Source organism: Meriones unguiculatus, chromosome 16 (assembly GCF_030254825.1).
Source record: "Meriones unguiculatus strain TT.TT164.6M chromosome 16, Bangor_MerUng_6.1, whole genome shotgun sequence".
In the NCBI taxonomy this organism is placed as follows: domain Eukaryota; kingdom Metazoa; phylum Chordata; class Mammalia; order Rodentia; family Muridae; genus Meriones; species Meriones unguiculatus.
Window position 1 is genome coordinate 29,110,489 of NC_083363.1, and position 18,123 is coordinate 29,128,611.

The 18,123-nt window shown below is 49.0% G+C and overlaps 3 protein-coding genes across 5 annotated transcripts in view; 2 read left to right on the plus strand and 1 right to left on the minus strand.

The window, feature by feature from the left end:
• Znf318 (zinc finger protein 318) overlaps window positions 1–15,653 on the plus strand; it is a 50,212-nt gene extending 34,559 nt beyond the window's left edge. The window contains exons 8-9 of one of the 3 annotated variants that reach the window (XR_009586769.1): window positions 396–545; window positions 15,539–15,653. Coding sequence is in view for 1 of the 3 variants with exons in the window: in XM_021640153.2 (XP_021495828.1) it covers window positions 396–461 (66 nt within the window). In the remaining 2 variants the exon portion in view is untranslated. Of the gene's footprint in view, window positions 1–395; window positions 10,847–15,538 lie in introns of those variants that run through there. The other 2 variants (XR_009586768.1, XM_021640153.2) reach the window with 2 other exon arrangements.
• Window positions 8,117–10,846, plus strand: Crip3 (cysteine rich protein 3). Its single transcript, XM_060368947.1, has 8 exons — window positions 8,117–8,122; window positions 8,322–8,483; window positions 8,847–8,904; window positions 8,999–9,130; window positions 9,828–9,899; window positions 10,030–10,124; window positions 10,217–10,274; window positions 10,435–10,846. The coding sequence occupies exons 1-8, from the start codon at window positions 8,117–8,119 to the stop codon at window positions 10,494–10,496; spliced, it is 645 nt and encodes a 214-aa protein (XP_060224930.1). The 3' UTR covers window positions 10,497–10,846.
• Slc22a7 (solute carrier family 22 member 7) lies at window positions 10,574–17,362 on the minus strand. Its single transcript, XM_021640162.2, is given in 13 exon segments — window positions 10,574–10,579; window positions 12,001–12,128; window positions 12,131–12,203; window positions 12,422–12,534; window positions 12,616–12,830; window positions 13,419–13,528; window positions 13,690–13,766; window positions 13,769–13,806; window positions 15,556–15,724; window positions 15,815–15,969; window positions 16,090–16,193; window positions 16,792–17,115; window positions 17,117–17,362. Coding segments are annotated over 13 exon segments (1,584 nt in total). The 5' UTR covers window positions 17,189–17,362.
• Between the last annotated feature and the right edge of the window lie 761 nt (window positions 17,363–18,123).

The following is an 18,123-nucleotide window of genomic DNA, read 5'->3' on the forward strand; positions in this document are numbered from 1 at the left end:
AAATAGAATCAATTATATAATGAAAGAACAAAAAGCAGTGACTGTGAAGAAGGGCTGGAGAGAGTTCAGAGGAGAGGAATATGTCCTGCTCTGCAAAAGATGCCAGTTGAGATCCCAGCATGCACATCCGGTGGCTCACAGCCACCTGTAACACCAGTGTCAGGGGATCTGATGCTCTTTTCTGGTTTCTGTAGGCGCCTTCCCTCATGTGTACCCTTACACACACATTAGTTAACAGTGTTAATAATAATTAAAAATCTTTTTGAAGCATTTTTTTTGCATCTTTCCTCTGAAACTCTTAAGATTTCATTAGCTTTTCTGTACCCTACCCACATTATAATAATTATGACCACATTGTTAATGGTTCTCACTGATCTGTCTCTTTTTCTTTCCAGGGGCAGTCCCAAAAGTCTTCATATTTTCAAAAGGAAGGACTGAGGCAAACATTTCTGCTCCAGTGATGCAGGGAGAAACCACAGAGACTGTGGAAATAATGAACGTCCTTGTGGCCAGGAGGCAAGTGACTCTTAGGTGACTTACTGAAGGTAGGTCTGGCTGTTTGCAGCTATATGGAGAAAGCCCTTTCATTTTAGCTACCAGGAAACCGTGGATTGGTGGGTAAATATGTGTGTGTCTTTATAACTGGAGGAAGGACAATCTAAGACTAGACATACTGGGTGTATATTTCAGCCTTGCCACTCTACGACACCTTATTGGATTGAATAAATTACTAAACTTTTAACATAGAGGTTAAAATTAGTTTAACCTCTATGTTAAACTAATGGGAGCTGTTAAGATGTCTCAGTCAGTAAAGGGCTCCCTGCCAAGCCTGACGACCTGAATTTGATCTTTGGGACCCACAAGGTGGAAAGACAGAACCAACTCCTACAAGTTGTCTTCTGATCTCCACACATACCACTGCACATGAATAAATAAATAAATGTAGTTTTAAGGAAACTGAACTTTAGGCTTTCCTAGTCTTTCTGGGGCACATGTTTCAGTATCTTTAGGTGGAATCTGTCTTAGTTCTAGCCTCACTTCCTAGAATAAAGGTAGAATTGGATGTGGTCTTGGAGAAATGGGATACAAATAGGCTGAGGAGGCTCAGGAGGGAGGGACAGTCACAAACATGTTTTAAAAGTGCTAGGCTAGGTTGGGTATGGTGGGGACACTCCTTTAATCCCAACACTCAGGAGGAGAGGCCACCCTGGTCTATATTTTGAGTTCTAGGCCAGCTAGGGCTAGATAGTGAGACCCTGTCTCTGGAGAGAGAGAGAGAGAGAGAGAGAGAGAGAGAGAGAGAGAGAGAGAGACACTACATGCACACAGGCCTAAGGACACCTGAAGAAGGTGTAAGGCTCTTTGGAGCTGGAGTTAAAGACAGCTGTAACCTACCATGTGGGTACTAGGAATTGAACCCAGGTCCTCTGGAAGAGCTGCCAGTGTTGTTAACTAATGAGCCATCTCTGCAGCCTCCCGCCCCCAGTCTTATTGCATCTATAACACGTGGTTGGCACATAGGAGCACATAGCATTCTTACCAGTTGCCTAACAGAGTAAGGCTCCTTAGTCTTTCGTCTAATACTACTAAGGTGGGGCTTTTATAAGCCTGACTAAGATATTGTGGGCTGAGAACCATAGTGGGGAGGAGAACCAGCACCCAGTAAAACTTAGCTTAGTCCTTTAAACCCCTGTGATTATTTAACTTTCACCTACCACAGCTACAGGTTGATCCAAAACACTGTTAGCCTAACTTTGCTGCTGGTTTGTAAATCCAGGCAGTTTTAGAGTCTGGGACATGTAGTTTACTGTCCAAATCTGTGGTTTGTTAACTCTCAGGAATACTCATAACACTGTAAAAAGTAATCTAAAAAGAGCATGAATAGCTAAAGCCCTAAAACAAGAAGGAAATTACCTCAGGGCCTTTAGCTACAGAGAGGTTTCTAAAGCATGATGTGCAGGTGAGCTGTGGAAAACAGCTTGGTGCCAAGACAGCAACACTTTGTCAACACTTTCACCATCACCTGTCACACTCCTCTTCCCAGGGACAGTCAAGACTGTGATTCTGGGTACAGGCCAGCTCATTGGCTGCTTTCACCTCAGTCCTCTAGTCATGTCTGGACTCCATGGCTGAGGTGTGCTGCGGTAGGCTCGGGGGTGGGGGATGAGAACATTTCTGAATAATGCTTTCCCATTGGGTTTGTATTTACTATGCTGGAGTCCACATATGTTAAAATGATAAACAGTTAGCTGAGCGGTGGTGGCACATGCCTTTAATCCCAGCACTTGAGAGAGTTCGAGGCCAACCTGGTCTACATAGTGAGCTCCAGGACAGCCAGGTCTACACCTGGCTCAAAACAAACCAAAACAGAAGTTTATAAGGGTAAGATGATGCTGGAAAACAAGAGAAAGATGATATGGGATCAACCATACAAGTTCTTTACAAGTTAGGGATTGCTATGTTTATAAGAAAGCAAATTCAGAGTCAGTCTCTCAGTCTCTTTCTCTCCCTTCCTACCTCTGCTCTGTGTGGGGTGGTAGTGATGATGTGCATGTGTATGCATTTGTGTGATGTGTGTGGTGTTATATGCCTGAGTATGTATGTGTGTGTATGTTTGTGTGTGTGTGGTGTGTCTGTGTATGGTGGATGCTAGGATGCTGGGGACTGAGCCCAGTACTTTGAAGATGTTAGGCATGAATCCTATTACTAAGTGGCATTCTCCTCTCTGTTTTTATTAAGGGATACAACTACAAAAACTAGAGCTTTCTAGGTAAAGGTCTAAAACGGTGAGAAAACACAAGGAACATTGTCAATAAGACTAAAAAACACACAGGTAATTTTTCATTAACTTATTAGAACCGAGTTATTTTCCTTTCAAATGTTTTCTAGTCAGTTCTTTTTTTAAAAAAAAGATTTGTTTAATATTCATGGATATGAGTTTTTGCTTGCATGTATGTCTGTGTACCACATACGTGCCTACAGAGGTCAAAAGAGGATATTGGGTACACTGGAACCAGAGTTACGGATGGTTGTAAACCAAACCCCTCACTCTGCAAAAACAAGTCAGTCTCAAAAACCACTGAGTCATCTCTCCTGTCCTCTAGTCAATTAAAGTTTTAAAAAGTTACCTAGAACAAAGTTGGGTTTTGTTTTGATTTGATTTGTTTAGGCGGCATGATGCTGTTGGGATAAACTCTTGTGTAGCATTGATGGGCCTCAATTTGCCTGTTGAGCTCTTGAATGAGGTGATTACAGGCATTGGCCACATATCTAGCTCAAAGTTCTTGGCATTGTCTTAGAAGTCACAAGCATATATGCGAGCAAGTTTACAGAGACATAAAATTAGTGGTTTATAATTGTGATCAAACTCCCTGCAAAGTTAACAAACACATAATAACAGTGATACACATGTGAAGCTTTATAGTTTGCACCACACTTTCCCACATTCTCTCATTTGCCACATATTTAATGATACACATAATTTGTACTACATGCTAATTAAGCTTAATTAGCAGGTCTTGTGAATGACTGTAAATAGTAGGAATGGTTTGCTACCAAAGCAAATTTTCAGGTTTTTAAAAATTAGCTACCTGATTTTTTTGTTGTAGGTTTTTTTCCGAGATGGTTCCTCTGTGCAGCCCTGGCTGTCCTGCAACTTGCTCTGTAGTCCAGGCTGGCCTCAGACTCAGAGATTCGCCTGCCTCTGCCCCCAAGTGCTGGGATTAAAAATGTGTGCTACCAGCTGGCACTTCTTTAATCCCAACACTTGGGAGGCAAAAACAGGAGGATCTCTGTGAGTTCAAGGCCAGCCTGGTCTACATAAGCAGGTCCAGGACAGCCAGGGCTACACAGAGAAACCTTTTCTTGGAAAACAAAAGCAAAATGTGTGCACCACCACAGCCCAGCTTAGTTACTTGATATTTATAATTGTGCTTAGTGTAATCATATTGTCTTGCATCATACATGTAGACAGTTATGTATTGACAGAAGTGAGCTGCATGTTTGAGAATATAACAGTGGTAGAGCACATCTTTAGCATGTTCAGTCCCTGAGTTCAATCCCAAGTGCTGCCAAAAAAAAAAAAAAGAAAAAGACATTGCGCCTGGCAGCTGAGCTTCCCTCCCTCCATGGCCTTCCTCGTTACCAACTCTTAAGTCCTCCTGGTCCCCTCTTTTCTTCACATCTCTTCCAGTGGTACCAGTATTTACACCCAAAGGAGCCTGTGTATAGTGTGCCACATTCATTTACCAACGTGTATTATTTATTGAGCATTAGGTGCAAGGCTTTGAGCAAGGCACTGGATATATAGGAGAAGGCAAGACTGCCCTGGTCCTTGCACTGACTAAGGGAATAGCTTATATTTGGTTGTGTGGAGGGGTGAAGAGGAAGTTGGCAAGCCTATTTTACTTCTAGAATATAATGTACACTCTGATAAAGATGGTGCCTTTTTGTTTTGTAATCATTGATGTTGAGCTGTTTGGGCTTGGGCTTTGTCTACCCTCCGGCAGAGGATGATACTATGGGAGAGCCCCTAGTGCCCATGCCTGGTATTGGATACATAGAGGGGAGCTAAGGTCAGGCAGGATTGCTAAACTGGTATAAGCAGAAGTGTGCTTCTTTTGTTAATGGTTTCATGGTTCACCTGTGTGATGCACGCATCAGTACTGCATTCCTTTTCACCCTGAATAATGTTTGATAATGTGGATGTGGTTCTCGTCTGCTTTGTACTGCCGTGATAAACACCATGACCAAAAGCAATGGAGGAGGGAATGGTTTATTTCCTCCTGCGACTTACAGTCCTTCATGAAAGGAAGTCAGGGAGGGAACTCACGCATGAGCCTGGAGGCAGGGACTGAAGCAGAACCACAGAACATTGCCACTTACTTGTTCTCCATGGCTTCTCAGCCTGCCTTCTCACACCGGCAGGACAACCTGCCAACGAGTGGCACCACACAAGGCAGGCAAGGCCCCAATGTCAATCAGTAATGAAGAAAGGGTCCCTCAGGCATGCCCACAGGGTAGTCTTGATGGAGGCAGTTCTTCAGTTGAGGCACCATCTTGCCAGGGATCCTAGTTTTGTGTCAAGTTGATAAAAACTAACTGGCACATGTTTGTTTGTTCGTTTGTTGTTATTATTTGTGTGGTATTTATATATCACATGTTTTTTAATTGGTGAACTTTAGATTTTTTTTCACCTTTGACCTATTACAACTAGTTTTGGTGTGAATATTCAAATTAACTTTTTGTTAAAAATAGTTAAAAACTTATGTTATCAAACAAACAAAAAGCCATCAGACCCAAAGACTCAGCAAACTTCCATACAGTTAGAGAAGCCGTTAGAATGAAAGCTATGGAACTCTACACTGGATTTTATACTCTCCCTGGCAACTACGTACTGCAAACTACTAACTGTTTTATATGCTGTAAACTACCAAAAATGAAAACAAAAATAGTTTTGAGTGGTGGATTTATTTTCTTTTTTAGGACTTTAAAAAATACCTACAGATATGTCTGTGCACCTCTTGAAGGTTGCTAGTCTTGGAGGCCAGAGAGGGCATGGGATGAATCCCTGGGAACTGGAGTTACAGATGGCTGTGAACCACAATGCGGGTGCTGGGAATCAAACCAAAGTCCTTGAGTCAGGGCTCTTAGGCATTATTCATCTCTCCGTTCCTTGAGGGCATGTTTCATTTCTCTTCGGTTATAACTGTGAGTAGAATTAGAAAGTGATAATGTTAACACCATTTTTAAGGTTTTTAAGAATCTTCCTTTCACCATTTTACATTACCACCAACAATGTGCAAGGAATCCAGTTTAGCTATATCTTTGCCAACACAATAGCAACCATCCTAATGGTGGGTTTTAAATGAGTATCCTATTGTGGTCTATTTTCCTAATGACTTATGATGAATCAGGAACTGTAAGCTGTTCTTTAAAATACTGCTGTATTTGCTTTGTTTTTGGTTGCTGGAGTTTTCATTATTTATTTTATTTTTTTGTTTTCCAAGACAGGGTTTCTCCATGTAGCCCTTGCTGTCCTGGAACTCTCTGTAGACCAAGCTAGCCTCAAACTCACAGAGATCCTCCTGTCTTTGCCTTTTCAGTGCTGGGATTAAAGGTGTGCTCCACCAGCACCCAGCTGGTTGCTGGAGTTTTGTTTGCTTGGTTTTGTTTTGTGTTTTGAGATAGGATCTCATATAGCCCAGGCTAGCCTTGGACTGTAGCTGAGGATGGCATAAAACTCCCAATCCTGTGTCTACCTTCCAAGGTCTGGAGTTATACAAATGCATCACCATACCTGCTGTGGAGCCATTCATGTTGGGGGGGGGGGGTGGCATTCAGGTGTCTCCTCAAATGTGTCCCGGCCTTAGTTTTTGAAATGGAGCCAGGGCCAGGTGTAGTGGACACCTTCAATCCCAGTACTCCGGGCACAGAGGCAGGTGGGTCTCGGTGATTTCGAAGCCACCCTGGTCTACAGAGTGAGTTCCAGGATGGTTAGGACTGTTAACACAAAGAAACACTGCCTCAAAAAAAAAAAAGGGAGGGAGGGAGGAGAAAGGAAGGAAGGAAGGAAGGAAGGAAGGAAGGAAGGAAGGAAGGAAGGAAGGAAGAAAAGAAATGGAATCTGGAATCATTCACTGAACTAAGAGTGCTTTGATTGGCTAGCTAAGGATCTATATGGATTACAGGTGTATACCATAGCGTCTGGGTTCTAGAGATCCAAATTCAGGTTCTCACGATTATGTAATAGGGGCTTTACTAAGTGAGACCACTCCTCAACCTTTGACACATTTTTAAATCTTTTCACATCTGTGTTTTTATTTACAGTATTTTGTTGAATGTCTTTTTTATTCTGTTTGAATGGGGCTTCAGAGATGGCTCAGCAGTAAATGGCTGACATTACAGACAGCTGTAACTCCAGTTCAAGGAGATCCCACTCCCTCTTCTGGTCTCAGTGGGCACTGTATATGGGTGCACCAATATACAGGCAGATGAAACATAAAATAAAATGAAAATAAAAAATATATCGGAGTAACTGCATAGCTGGTAACAAGTTTAATATTTATAATAAAGTCTGGTTTAAAAGTTAAAATGCAGTCTGCAACTTAAATTTATTCTGTTAGGCTGTGGGGGCTGGGACTTTCTTTTTAAATCAACTTTGTTGTCAATGTCATACATGTGTGTAATGTATTCTGGTTAGTGCCATCCTATACGCTTTCTCTATCTCTTTTCAGCACCACCCCCACCACCCCTAACCTACTAGTCCCTTCCCAGGTCCATGACGTTCAGGTTTGGGTTTTGGTCTGTGACCAGTTCCTTTTAGTTGGAACTGTCCACTGCATTCTGGTGTTGTCATCAGTGACAACACAACACTTTAAAGTCTTAAACTAAGTAAAAAATATGTGGCTGGTGTTTAACTTAGATTTTAACTTAAATTTCAGGCCATAGATTGTGTGCAGGACCACAATGTGGGACTTACACACGGGGTGAAGAGTACATTTAGGGGACTCTCCATACTGCTTGCATAGCAGTTATGTGCCAGTTATGTGTTGATATTAACTTGTCCAATTCCCACTTCAACCCTGTGCCCTGGAGACTGTTAACATGTTATTAGTCCTTGTACAAACAAACAACAACAACAACAAAAAATGACAGAGGGAGGGTGATTTAGCAAAGGGGTTTCACATCCCCTTGCTCTCAGCTCTGCACCACAAAGGAGGAATTAAACCACTTAGAAAAATGCCTGTCTGCCCCTCTGTCCCTGCTTTCTTCCTACTGACCCAGAAATGAGCCATTGAACTCAGGGTCCTTCCCTCCTAAATCTGGCTCCCACTGGTTGTTTGAAGTTCTTTAAAGTAAACTGATAAATAGCCTCGGTCCCTCAGTTTTAAGTGTGTGTGTGTGTGTGTGTGTGTGTGTGTGCGTGCGCGCCCCAATGAGCAATCACAACTGAAGGGCTCAAGTGGGCGGGGCTGGCAGAGGGGCGGGACATACCTGCGGGTGCCTATAGTTGCTGCTCGGACTAAGCTGTCCCATGAAGAACCATGAGCTGGACTTGTCCGCGTTGCCAGCAACCCGTTTACTTCGGTGAGGCTGGGACTGAGGAGGAGTAAAGATGAGTGTGAGCCCCCTGTGCCCCTGTATCATTGAGTGTGTGTTTGTGTGTGTGTTTGCATGCACCGTGCCTGCCCTGCCACACCTCCAAGAGCCCAAGGCAAGAGGGTGGGCTGGAGTTTCCTCCTGGAGACAGCATTGGAGACAGTGTTCATGGTCTCCAGGGAGCAAGGCTGGTTGGTCTGGTTAACCCGGAAGGCTGAAAGGGCAAAAGAAGGGTGTCTGGCGTTGGGCTGGACTCCTTGCAGCCTGGATCCACCTTGTTCCCCACAGCTGAGAAAGTGAGCTCCTTAGGCAAGAACTGGCACCGTTTCTGCCTGAAATGTGAACGCTGTCAGAGCGTCTTGTCCCCTGGAGGGCATGCAGAGGTGAGGTCTGACTAGGGTAACAGCCCTCTATCATACCCCCACCCCTATAGACCCCAATTTCAGCCTTGGAAACGTGTCAAAGAACCTGAGAGCTACCCACCCGATGGGCCTCCTACCAGCCAGAATTTGGCAGCCTCAGTGATGCTGTTGACCCATGGTTTTGAGGGCGGGGTAGGCAGCTGCTTGTCTTCCGCCCATCCCCTCAACCCCTAGACCACCGTGGCAATTCTGACATGCTAGCCTATCACCCACCCTTCCCAGACCCGTCAGAATAGTTGCAGTGCACCTATGCACCTGACAGCCTGTACAGGCGTGCCCCCTTGGCCCTGAGTGACCCTTCCCTCTGCCTGTGCTTGTGCCCAGCACAACGGGAGGCCATACTGCCACAAGCCTTGCTATGGGGCTCTCTTTGGACCTAGAGGTAAGTTCCAGCCCAGAAGGGGCCAGGGGCTATAGAACTCTCCCTGTGGCTAGGAACTAGAGCTGACCTCCGTGATTGGGTCTTCTCTCCGCAGGGGTCAACATTGGTGGTGTGGGCTGCTATCTCTACAACCCCCCGACTCCCTCCACTGCCAGGAGCATTTCCCTCAGCCCCAGCAACTTTAGCCCCCCCAGGCCAAGGATTGGCCTCCCCCAAGCTAAGAAAAGTAAGTGAACATGGGCTTGAGCTGTTGTGCTCCCCGTGACCCTTCCTTCTTCAGGCTGCAGCAGACAGGGTAACTGCTCTTGGCAGTCCTGTCGGTGGCCTGTTTTTCTGCTGTCATGTGAGTTGAGTTAAAAGGTAAATTGGACAGATAGCACGATCACCCTCATTTTGCAAGGGATGTCCAGAGTAGACAGGTGGTTGCTAATCAGAAGCAAGGCTGCTCTGGAATTTGGGCCCCTCCCCCGGCCAGGACCATAGAAGAGAGACCTAAAGCGAGGGCTCGTTAGGGTGGCCCCCACTCCTCAGATTCTTCCCTAGTACTGTTTCTTCTCATACTCCCCAGAGTGGCCAGGAACACCATGCTCCCCAACACCTGACACCGCTGCCCTGGCCAGCTCCTATATCAGCTCAGGTTTCCTAATGATTGAGTTACTACAGCTCGGAGCTGTTGAACTGGTGGGCTCCTCGGGCCCTGGGAGGATGACAAAGAAGCAGGTGGTCCCTAATGAAGGTGACAAATAACATGGAATGAGTCAGAAGGGACTGTGTCCTGAGCTCATGGCTGCCTGGGATCCGGTGTGGGTGTGGGGATGAAGGGGTTTGAGGAGAGGACAGTGCCATATACAGCAGGGGCTAGAGGGCCCTGCTGAGGGCCTGGCCCCCACCATAGCCCTGCCTGGGGCCTCTTCCCATTAAAGGACCTCCTTACATGAAGACATTCACTGGGGAGACCTCACTGTGCCCTGGATGTGGGGACCCTGTGTATTTTGGTAAGTGACAGTGGAAAGCTTGGAGAGGAACACTGGTTAGGCAACAGGGCGTAGGGAGGTGATTCAAGGCAGGTGGTTGTCCCTGCCCTGCCCTCAGAATAGAAGAACTATCACTGCTCTCCACCGACAGCTGAGAAGGTGATGTCTTTGGGCAGAAATTGGCACCGACCCTGCCTGAGGTGCCAGCGTTGTAGGAAGACACTGACTGCTGGAAGTCACGCGGAGGTGAGCAGGGCAGGGTTGGAGGTTATGCTGGGAGGAAGGAGGCTAGAAGCAGGAAGAGAGACGGGCTGAGAGATTCTTTTTCTGTGTTCCAGCATGATGGCATCCCTTACTGCCACATCCCCTGCTATGGATACCTGTTTGGCCCTAAAGGTGGGCAGCCTGACCCCAGACACTGGCTTAAAGTGCCATAGCCATAGAGAATGTGTGGACAACTTCCCTTGTGGTCAAACATCCCAGGCCCCTCCCCTCTCCAGTCCTCACCCAACGCCCTTTCCACCAAAGCCCTTGGTAACAGGGCTTTCTCCTTTAGGAGTGAACATCGGCAGTGTGGGCTGCTACATCTATGACCCAGTGGACATAAGACCCAAATGAGCCATTCCCAGGAGTGATCACCTTAACTCAGGCTTCCCACCATCTCCCTCGTAGTCCATGGGAAGCTCTGGAATTCTCTAGTCCTTCCGGGGAAGGAGAAGGTGAAATCCTCAGGGCTTGGGCCTAGGCTCTGCGGTGGACCTGAGTCTAGACTTTCTTTGCCAATTGTTTGCTTCCCCATTCCTATCTGGATGCGCCTCCCCCTCCACACACACACCCTAGAATGGTGATTGCCTGGCTCCCCAGTTCCTTCTCCCAGCAGTGCTGGAGCTTCAAAGTGTATTCATAATGGTCACCGAGTGTCAAGCTCTCTGGCTTCTCCAATAAAATGTTGACTCCCATACCTTCAACTCTTTGTTGTTTTGTTTTGTTTTTAGAGACAGGTTTCTTTGTGCAGCCCTGGCTGTCCTGGAACTCTCTTTGTAGATCAGGCTGGCCTTGAAATCTCAGATCCATCTGCCTTTGCCTTCTGAGTGCTGGGATTAAAGGCATGTGCTACCACCCGGCTCAACTCTTTAGGGATGAAGCCTAGACAGTGAGGGGCAGGAGCCTGCTATGTCAGAGGTAGCCCTGGCAACAAGAAGCTCTAGGTGTTGGTCCCCTGGCATTGGAATTGGGCAGATCCTAGCCTTGCAACTGTATACAGCATACCCACCAGCCTCGTGGGTACTAGAAATAATCATAGAAGTGGCCTTTACCAATATTTCTAGAATCAGATTGTTCAGTTTGAGCATGACAATAAGTCCTGTATGTGAGGAGATTTCATTATCCATGTGAGAGATGAGCAGTGGCAATGCTGGGTTCAGAGCTGAGGATCATGCCTTCCCATCTGAGGAGCTTCCCAAATCTCACTGCTGCCCCAACCCATGAGCATCTTTACAGAATCCCCCAGCCATGAGAGGGGCGCCCAGAATCCTGGCAGCCCAGAGCTCCAGGAGGTATTCCTGTTGCTGGAAACTGGATGAACACAGGCAGAAGGCACCAACGACTGCTCCATCCTTAGAAGGATTTGATGTCCCAGACACAAGGGACTTTCTTTCCCAGGTCCTGCAGGGGCTGCCCCTAGTCCCACACAGTCCTGGACCTGCATGTCTTCCTCCTGAACGCTGAATAGGACGATGAAGAAGGAAGGGTCAGGAACATGGTGTGGGTTAGTCCTGGAGCCTACAAGGGCTGGCTCAGCTCGTCCAATACAAACACTCCCACAAGAGAGTGACACATGTCTGCACATATTCTGGGTGCATAGGCATAGCTAAATGGACACATGTGCATCTCTTCCTGGGCATTTGTGTATACATAAAGGTATGGACTCATGTATGCTTTTATCTAGACAGTTTATGCACACCAGGGCATTCACTCAAATTTATACACACCTGAAACACTCACCTGTGTTACACATGCCCAGGTGCCAAGTGTAGTTAGTTGTGCAGCTGTCTTCCCCTTTGCATCCTAAATGTCAGGAGATGGGTACCTGAACCCACGAATACTGCACATGCACACATACCTCTTTTTTTTCTACTTCCTGGATGGTCTCTGGCAGCTGTGCCTTCTTTGTCTCAGGGAGCAGGAGCGCAATGCAGGCAGCCAGGAGGGCAATCCCTCCGTAAGCAAGTTTGGGCAGCGAGAGCCATATCCATCCAGCAAGACCGCCAGTGGGGCCAAAGAGGCCCTGAGCCGGCCCATGAACGCAGCAAGTCCCAATCCTGTCTGTTCAAAAAGAGTTAAGGGGGTCAGGCATCAGAAGGCTCCCCTCCCAGGCTGGCAACCCCTGAGATTGGCTTCCCAGCACAGAAGGTAAAACTCCCTGTGCTCTCCAAGACTTGGGCAAACAACCATTGTGCTCTGGCTGTGGCTAAAGAAGGGGCAGGGCAGCTTGTGACCGTGGAAACCTAGATTAAGGCGAGTCAGTCGCCTGGGACCCCAACTCACCTGAGCACAGTAGGATACAACTCGGACGTGAACAGGTAGGCTGTGGTGAAGGCAGCTTCAGAGAAAGCTTTTGCCATCACTACCAGAGCAGTGGTGGAGGTCTTGGTCCCTGGAGGGAAAGGGATAATGCCAGGATGTGGGGTCAGAGTGCCCTCAGAGGGCTGAGCCCAACTGCCAGACCTTGGCTTACCTGGGGACACCAGCAGGCTGAGGCCAAAGGTCAGAGCTGTACACAGCAGCATCCCAGTCTCCGTGAGGCGGCGGCCCACGTGACGCACCAGGAAGTAGACGGCGATTTTGGAGGGTAGCTCCACAGCCCCTAACAGCAGCTGAGTCTGGTACACGGTCAGCCCCAGCCCGGACAAGTCCAGCGTCACGCCATAGTAGGAAAAGTTCACTCCAAACCTGAACAGAGTTGTAGTCCTTTCCTGCCCCACCTCTCCTGCCACTTGGCTCTTCAGAGCCTGCAGCCTAGGACACCCCTGACCCCCAGCCACCCATAATCCCCAGGTAGGTACCAGTGGCCAAAATGCCTTTACCCCAATCTTCCCCTCCCCCCAAGACAGTGTTTCTCTGTGTAGCCTTGGCTGTCATGGACTCACTTTGTAGCACTGTAGACCAGGTTGGCCTTGAACCCAGAGATCTGCCTGCCTCTGCCTCCCAGAGTGCTGGGCTTACAGGCATGTGCCTGGCCTTTAACCCAATCTTAATAGCAACCCTATGACACAGGAACTAACAGCAACCTTTCCTTTCTCGAAAATAGATGCTAAGGGTCAGAGCAGTTAGAGAATTGCCCAGGGTCAGACAGTAAGGGAGTCATAGAGCCTAAGGCTGAGTCTACATGTCTGTACTTGGTACTCTCTAGACCTGTGGCAGCCAGATTCCCCTCTGGGCCCCCAAGGGCATGGATGAGCTTCCTGGTTACACTCTTGGCCCCGCCTTTCTTCCACCCTCACTCCACCAGACCCAACTCAGCCGCCTCTTGCCTCTTACCACAGCACCATGAAGCACAGGGAGATGTGTCGGAGCTGGCTCGTTTGGAACAGGTCCAGGTATGACGGTCTTCGCAACACCTGTTCCATGGTGACTACTCTGTTCAGGGCCTGGTGGGGGAGGAGGCAAGGTTGCGACATCTAGAAGTGCTGGGGTGGGAGGGCAAAGGCTCTTCTGATCAGATGTGGTGGGCCCAGGAGAAGGGGGACTTAGACACGTTCCCCACCCACCTCACCTCTGTGTACTCTCTCACACATACTGTCACCCTCACCTCCTGGCTCAGGCTGTCCTCGCCTATAGGCTGCCCATTGAGCCTGGCACAGTGGAACAAGTATGTTTTTGCTTCTAACCCTGGGTTAGAAGCTACCGCGGGGACTCAGGTACCCACCTAGAGGAGAAGCCAGAGAACCTTCAGCTAGAAGCCAGCCTTGCAAGCCACCTCTACCTCCTCAGATCCCAGGCTGTCGACCCCCCTCGGCCTGAAAAGACATCTCTCCCCCAAGTCTCCTACTGCCCAGCCCTGGGAATGCTTGTTCAGGCCCAGTTTCAAAGCTGCTGCTTCCTTTATTTACTTGTTCAGGCCTAGACCCCCAGTCCACCAAGGGGTCCCTTCCTTACTCAGCTAAATTAAGTTGGTCTTACCCTCAAAACCTTAGCTCCCAGCACCAGCCAACACTTTTGGCAGGGGGTTGCAGGATGACGCTGGACGGACATACTGATACACAGTTCACCGTTAGGAGACAACGAAGCACCACCTTGCCAGGCCCTCTGTCCTGCCTTAGTTTCCACCACCATGCTGGCTGTGTCCCGTCCCTGTCCTTTGAAGGCAAACCCCAGCCTCCACCTGAGACTGTCTAACTCTTCATCACTGTCTCTCCTGTCCGTGTCTCCATTGGACCCTTTGAATTCACTCACTACCTCTCTCTGGTCAGTCTGTCTCTTCACACCTGCTCTCTGCTTCCATGTCTTGTGCTATCTTCTTTCTACTGGCTTCTGTTTTTCTGACTTCTCTCGATATCTTATTGGCTCCTTCTCTCTCTGTGTGTGCACGTGTACATGTTTGTATGTGTGCACACATGTACACAGAGGCTCAGGTGACATCATGTGTCCTTCTCAATTGGTCTCCACCTTAGCTTTTTGAGACAAGGTCTCTCACTGAACATGGAATTTGCTGATCCAGGCAGACTGGCTGGCCAGCGAGCCCCAGACTGTCCTATCTCTACCTCCCAAGGGATTATAAGTGTACGGCTCTGTGTCATGCTTTTGACATGGTGCTCCTCATGCTTTCATAGCAAGTATTTTACCAACTGAAATGTCTTACAAGACACCATTTTTTACTTTCCTTTTTTTTCAACCCAGGTTGCCCTTAAACTCCCTATGCAGCTGAGGGTGACCTTGAACTTCTGATCCTCATTCCTCTACCTCCTAAGTAATGTGAATAGGAGCGTACACCATTACAGCTGGTTTATTCAGTGCTGGGGATAAACCGAGGGCTTTGTGCATGCCGGGGAAACTGAACCCCAGCCACCATCTCTCAGTCTCCTCGTTCTTTTTGTTTGTTTTCATTATTTTTAATTGAGTGTGTGTGTATGTTTGAGTGTGTCTGTTTCTGTAAATGTGTTTGTGTGTGTCTCTGTGTCTCTGTGTGTATGTTTTTGTGTCTGTCTTTGTGTTTGTGTCTGTGCATGTGTGTGTGTGTGTGTGTGTTTGGGTGTGTGCTTGTATCTCTGTGTATTTCTCTTAATATGTTTGTGTTTGACTGTGTCTATGTTTGCTTGTTGTCACTGTGTGTGTGTGTCTGTGTTTGGCTATGTCTGTGTTTGTGTGTATGTATGTGTCTGTGATTGGGTATGTGTTTGTATCTGTGTGTGTGTGTGTGTGTGTGTGTGTGTATGAGCATACTATGTGTGTGTGAAGGTGGAGGTATCCACAGAAGCCAGCAGTGTCTGGTCTCCTGGAGCTGGACTTATATTCTGCCCAATGTGGGTCCTGGGAATTGAACTTGGGTCCTCCGGAAGAGCAGTGTGTGCTGCTAACAGCTGAGCCAGCTCTCCAGCCCCATTCTTGAATCTTAGTCTCTGACTAACTGTGTCTTGGCTGTATGTGTCTCCCACTCCCAGCTGCTTGCACTTCTCACCAGATGCTGATGATGCCTGGGACACAGGGCAGGGTGACAGCTAGCAGAAGCCACCGCCAGCTCCGGATCAGGTACCCAACCAGTGCCAGCAGCAGCGCCCCCACTGTCCAGAAGATGGTGCTGATGACCCCAGCCACAGTGCGGTGCTCCACATCCAGCCACTCCAGCTCTGGAGCCGGGACTGGAGAGACAGGGATGGGTCCATCTCACCCAGACAAACAACCTCCCTCCAGCCCTTGTTCGTGTTTGTCTGCCTCACCCAGTGGCAGCACAATGATGGTGAAACCAGCCAGGGCAGAGCCAGTGAGGGTGCTGGTGATAACAAACATGATGTAGTTGGCTGAGGCTGCGGATGCCAGGCCCAGCACCAGGGAGCTCACATAGGCCACGAGCAGAAGCCGATGCCAGCCAAAACTGCCAAGGGGCATGCAAGGTCAGGTCCCCATGGGCCTTCCCGGATACAGCTGAGTGATGTGGCCTGTCCCCACGCTGTGGGGGAGGGTCCCCTCAGCCTGCCCTGGCCCCTTATTTCACCTGTCAGACAAGCATCCATACAGCACAGCCCCCGCCAGCACACAGACGAAGAAGCAAGTGGATGTGGTTTTGTTCAGTCCTCTCTGCTGGCGCACCAGATCCCACTGCAAAGACAGGCAGGGAGGCCTTCCATGTGCACAGGCCCCTCTCCAGCCGGCACTGCTGCCCTCCTTTCCAGGCATCAGGGCAACTCTGATGGTCCAGCAGGTACCCCATCCCTGGCTATCAACCGCAGCGTCAGAAAGGGAAGACTGCCTCTCCCTAGTTCCAAAGCTCGGCTTCTTCCCAGGAGGTCCATCACCACCACCCAGGACTCCTGTTGCCCCCCCCCCTCTCCTCAGGGAGACTCCATCTCCACCCACCCTTTCTCTCTGGATGAATCATGTAACTCTCAGACCTGGGATGGAAAGGGGGGCAGGAATCGAGGCCTCTGCAGTTTCTCCATCTCTTACTGCAGAGACATCCTAGCCAGCTGTCTGTTCCAATTCCCTGGAGTCACCTTAGCCCTCCCCGGCCTTCATCAACCTCTGCTGAATTATAGCAAATGAACCCCTCACTACGAGCCGAGAACTGAACCCCAGGGCTCTAAATCCACGGGCTTTCCACACTCTGGAAACAAAGCCTCTCAGAGCACAGGCAGGTTACCCAAGGTAATGGCAGGCCCAACCCACTCGCACAGTCTCACCCTCTGGCCTCAGGTACCTCAGTTGCAATGGTGGAGGAGAATTCTGAGCGGTCGTACTCCCAACCCTGAGAACAGGCCACTGTGGAGGGGTCACCCTCAGGCTCTCCAGGGCTGGGTGCCTCTGTCCCCAAGGTGGTATTGGGGAGAACCTGGGGATGGGCAAAGCGGAGGCAGGAGCTGAAGGTGCCGTCAATCTCCCGGGGTAGATGGGTCTCCAGCCACAAGCCCGGATGACTGAGGTTGGCAGGGGCACCAGGCAGGGCACAGTGATGGGCAGGCACAACAGCCATGAAGATGGGCAGGAAAAAATGCATAGGGAGCAGCACTCGAGGCAGTGCCATTCATTAGTGCCATATTGCACAGCTGGAAGGGCCCGAAGCCACCTACCTTCTCCAGCAGCTCCTCAAAGCCCATGCTGCCCACCCGCCCGAGGTCCCTCTGTAGTGCCTAGGACAGCTCACCCTGCTCGACACATGGACCCTTGGACTCTGGAGGTGGAAAGGGTTATATGGATGAGTAGACAGTTAGTGGCCAGAATCCAGCCCCTCAGGGGCTGGCCCAGGCTTGGGCCCTCCCCCACCATCCACACGTCCAGAGATCCCTACCACATTCCTCTAGTTCCTAAGGGGAAGGGCTGCTGCCCATCAGAGGTCATGGTGTGTACTGCTCCGGCCTTTACACACTGGGCTGGGGAGCCAAGGGGCCGAGTGAGAAAGCGGCTGGATGCGGGGAAGCCGGGAGGCCCTAGCTACTCATTTGAACTCCCAGGCTGTCTAGGAGGGGCAGGTCCCCTGGGCACAGTACCTGCTATCCTGGGTGGCCTTTGTCCCATGAAGCTCTAGGCCAACCTCTTCTGTTTGCAACCACAGCACAGTTTGGCCAACAGCCCAGGACTCAGGATGAGGGCTGACCTCTCCTTTTGGAAGGGAGTCCCAGTCTTTCCTCACACCCCTGGCTCCTGTCTGGAATAGACACCCTAACTGAAATCACCCTGGGACTGGGCTGGCTGCTCTTGGGGTCCCAGGAACACTGTTCTGCTGTCTAGCCTGCCTCTTTTTGAGAACATCCCAGACAAGGCCTTGGATCAGTGGTTCCCCCTTGTTGCCAAGGGTACACATAGCACCTGGGAGAAGGGTTTGTTGCTTCTGATGTTCTGTTGATTCTCACTCACTGCACCAGCTGCTTTTATGTCAACTCAACACAAGCTAGAGTCAGTTGAGAAAGTGTCTCCTAATATCAGCTGTAGGCAAGACATTTCTGTGGCACATTTTCTTAATTATTGATCGATGAGGAAGGGTCCAGCCCATTGTGGGTGGGGACACCTCTGGCCTGGTGGTCCTGGGTTCAGT

Bases quoted from the DNA above. Each gene is read 5' to 3' on its own strand.
- Crip3 (XM_060368947.1), top strand. The intron at 9,131-9,827 runs GTAAGTGAACAT...TTCCCATTAAAG, and splicing joins CCTCCCCCAAGCTAAGAAAA to GACCTCCTTACATGAAGACA. The intron at 9,900-10,029 runs GTAAGTGACAGT...CTCCACCGACAG, and splicing joins TGGGGACCCTGTGTATTTTG to CTGAGAAGGTGATGTCTTTG.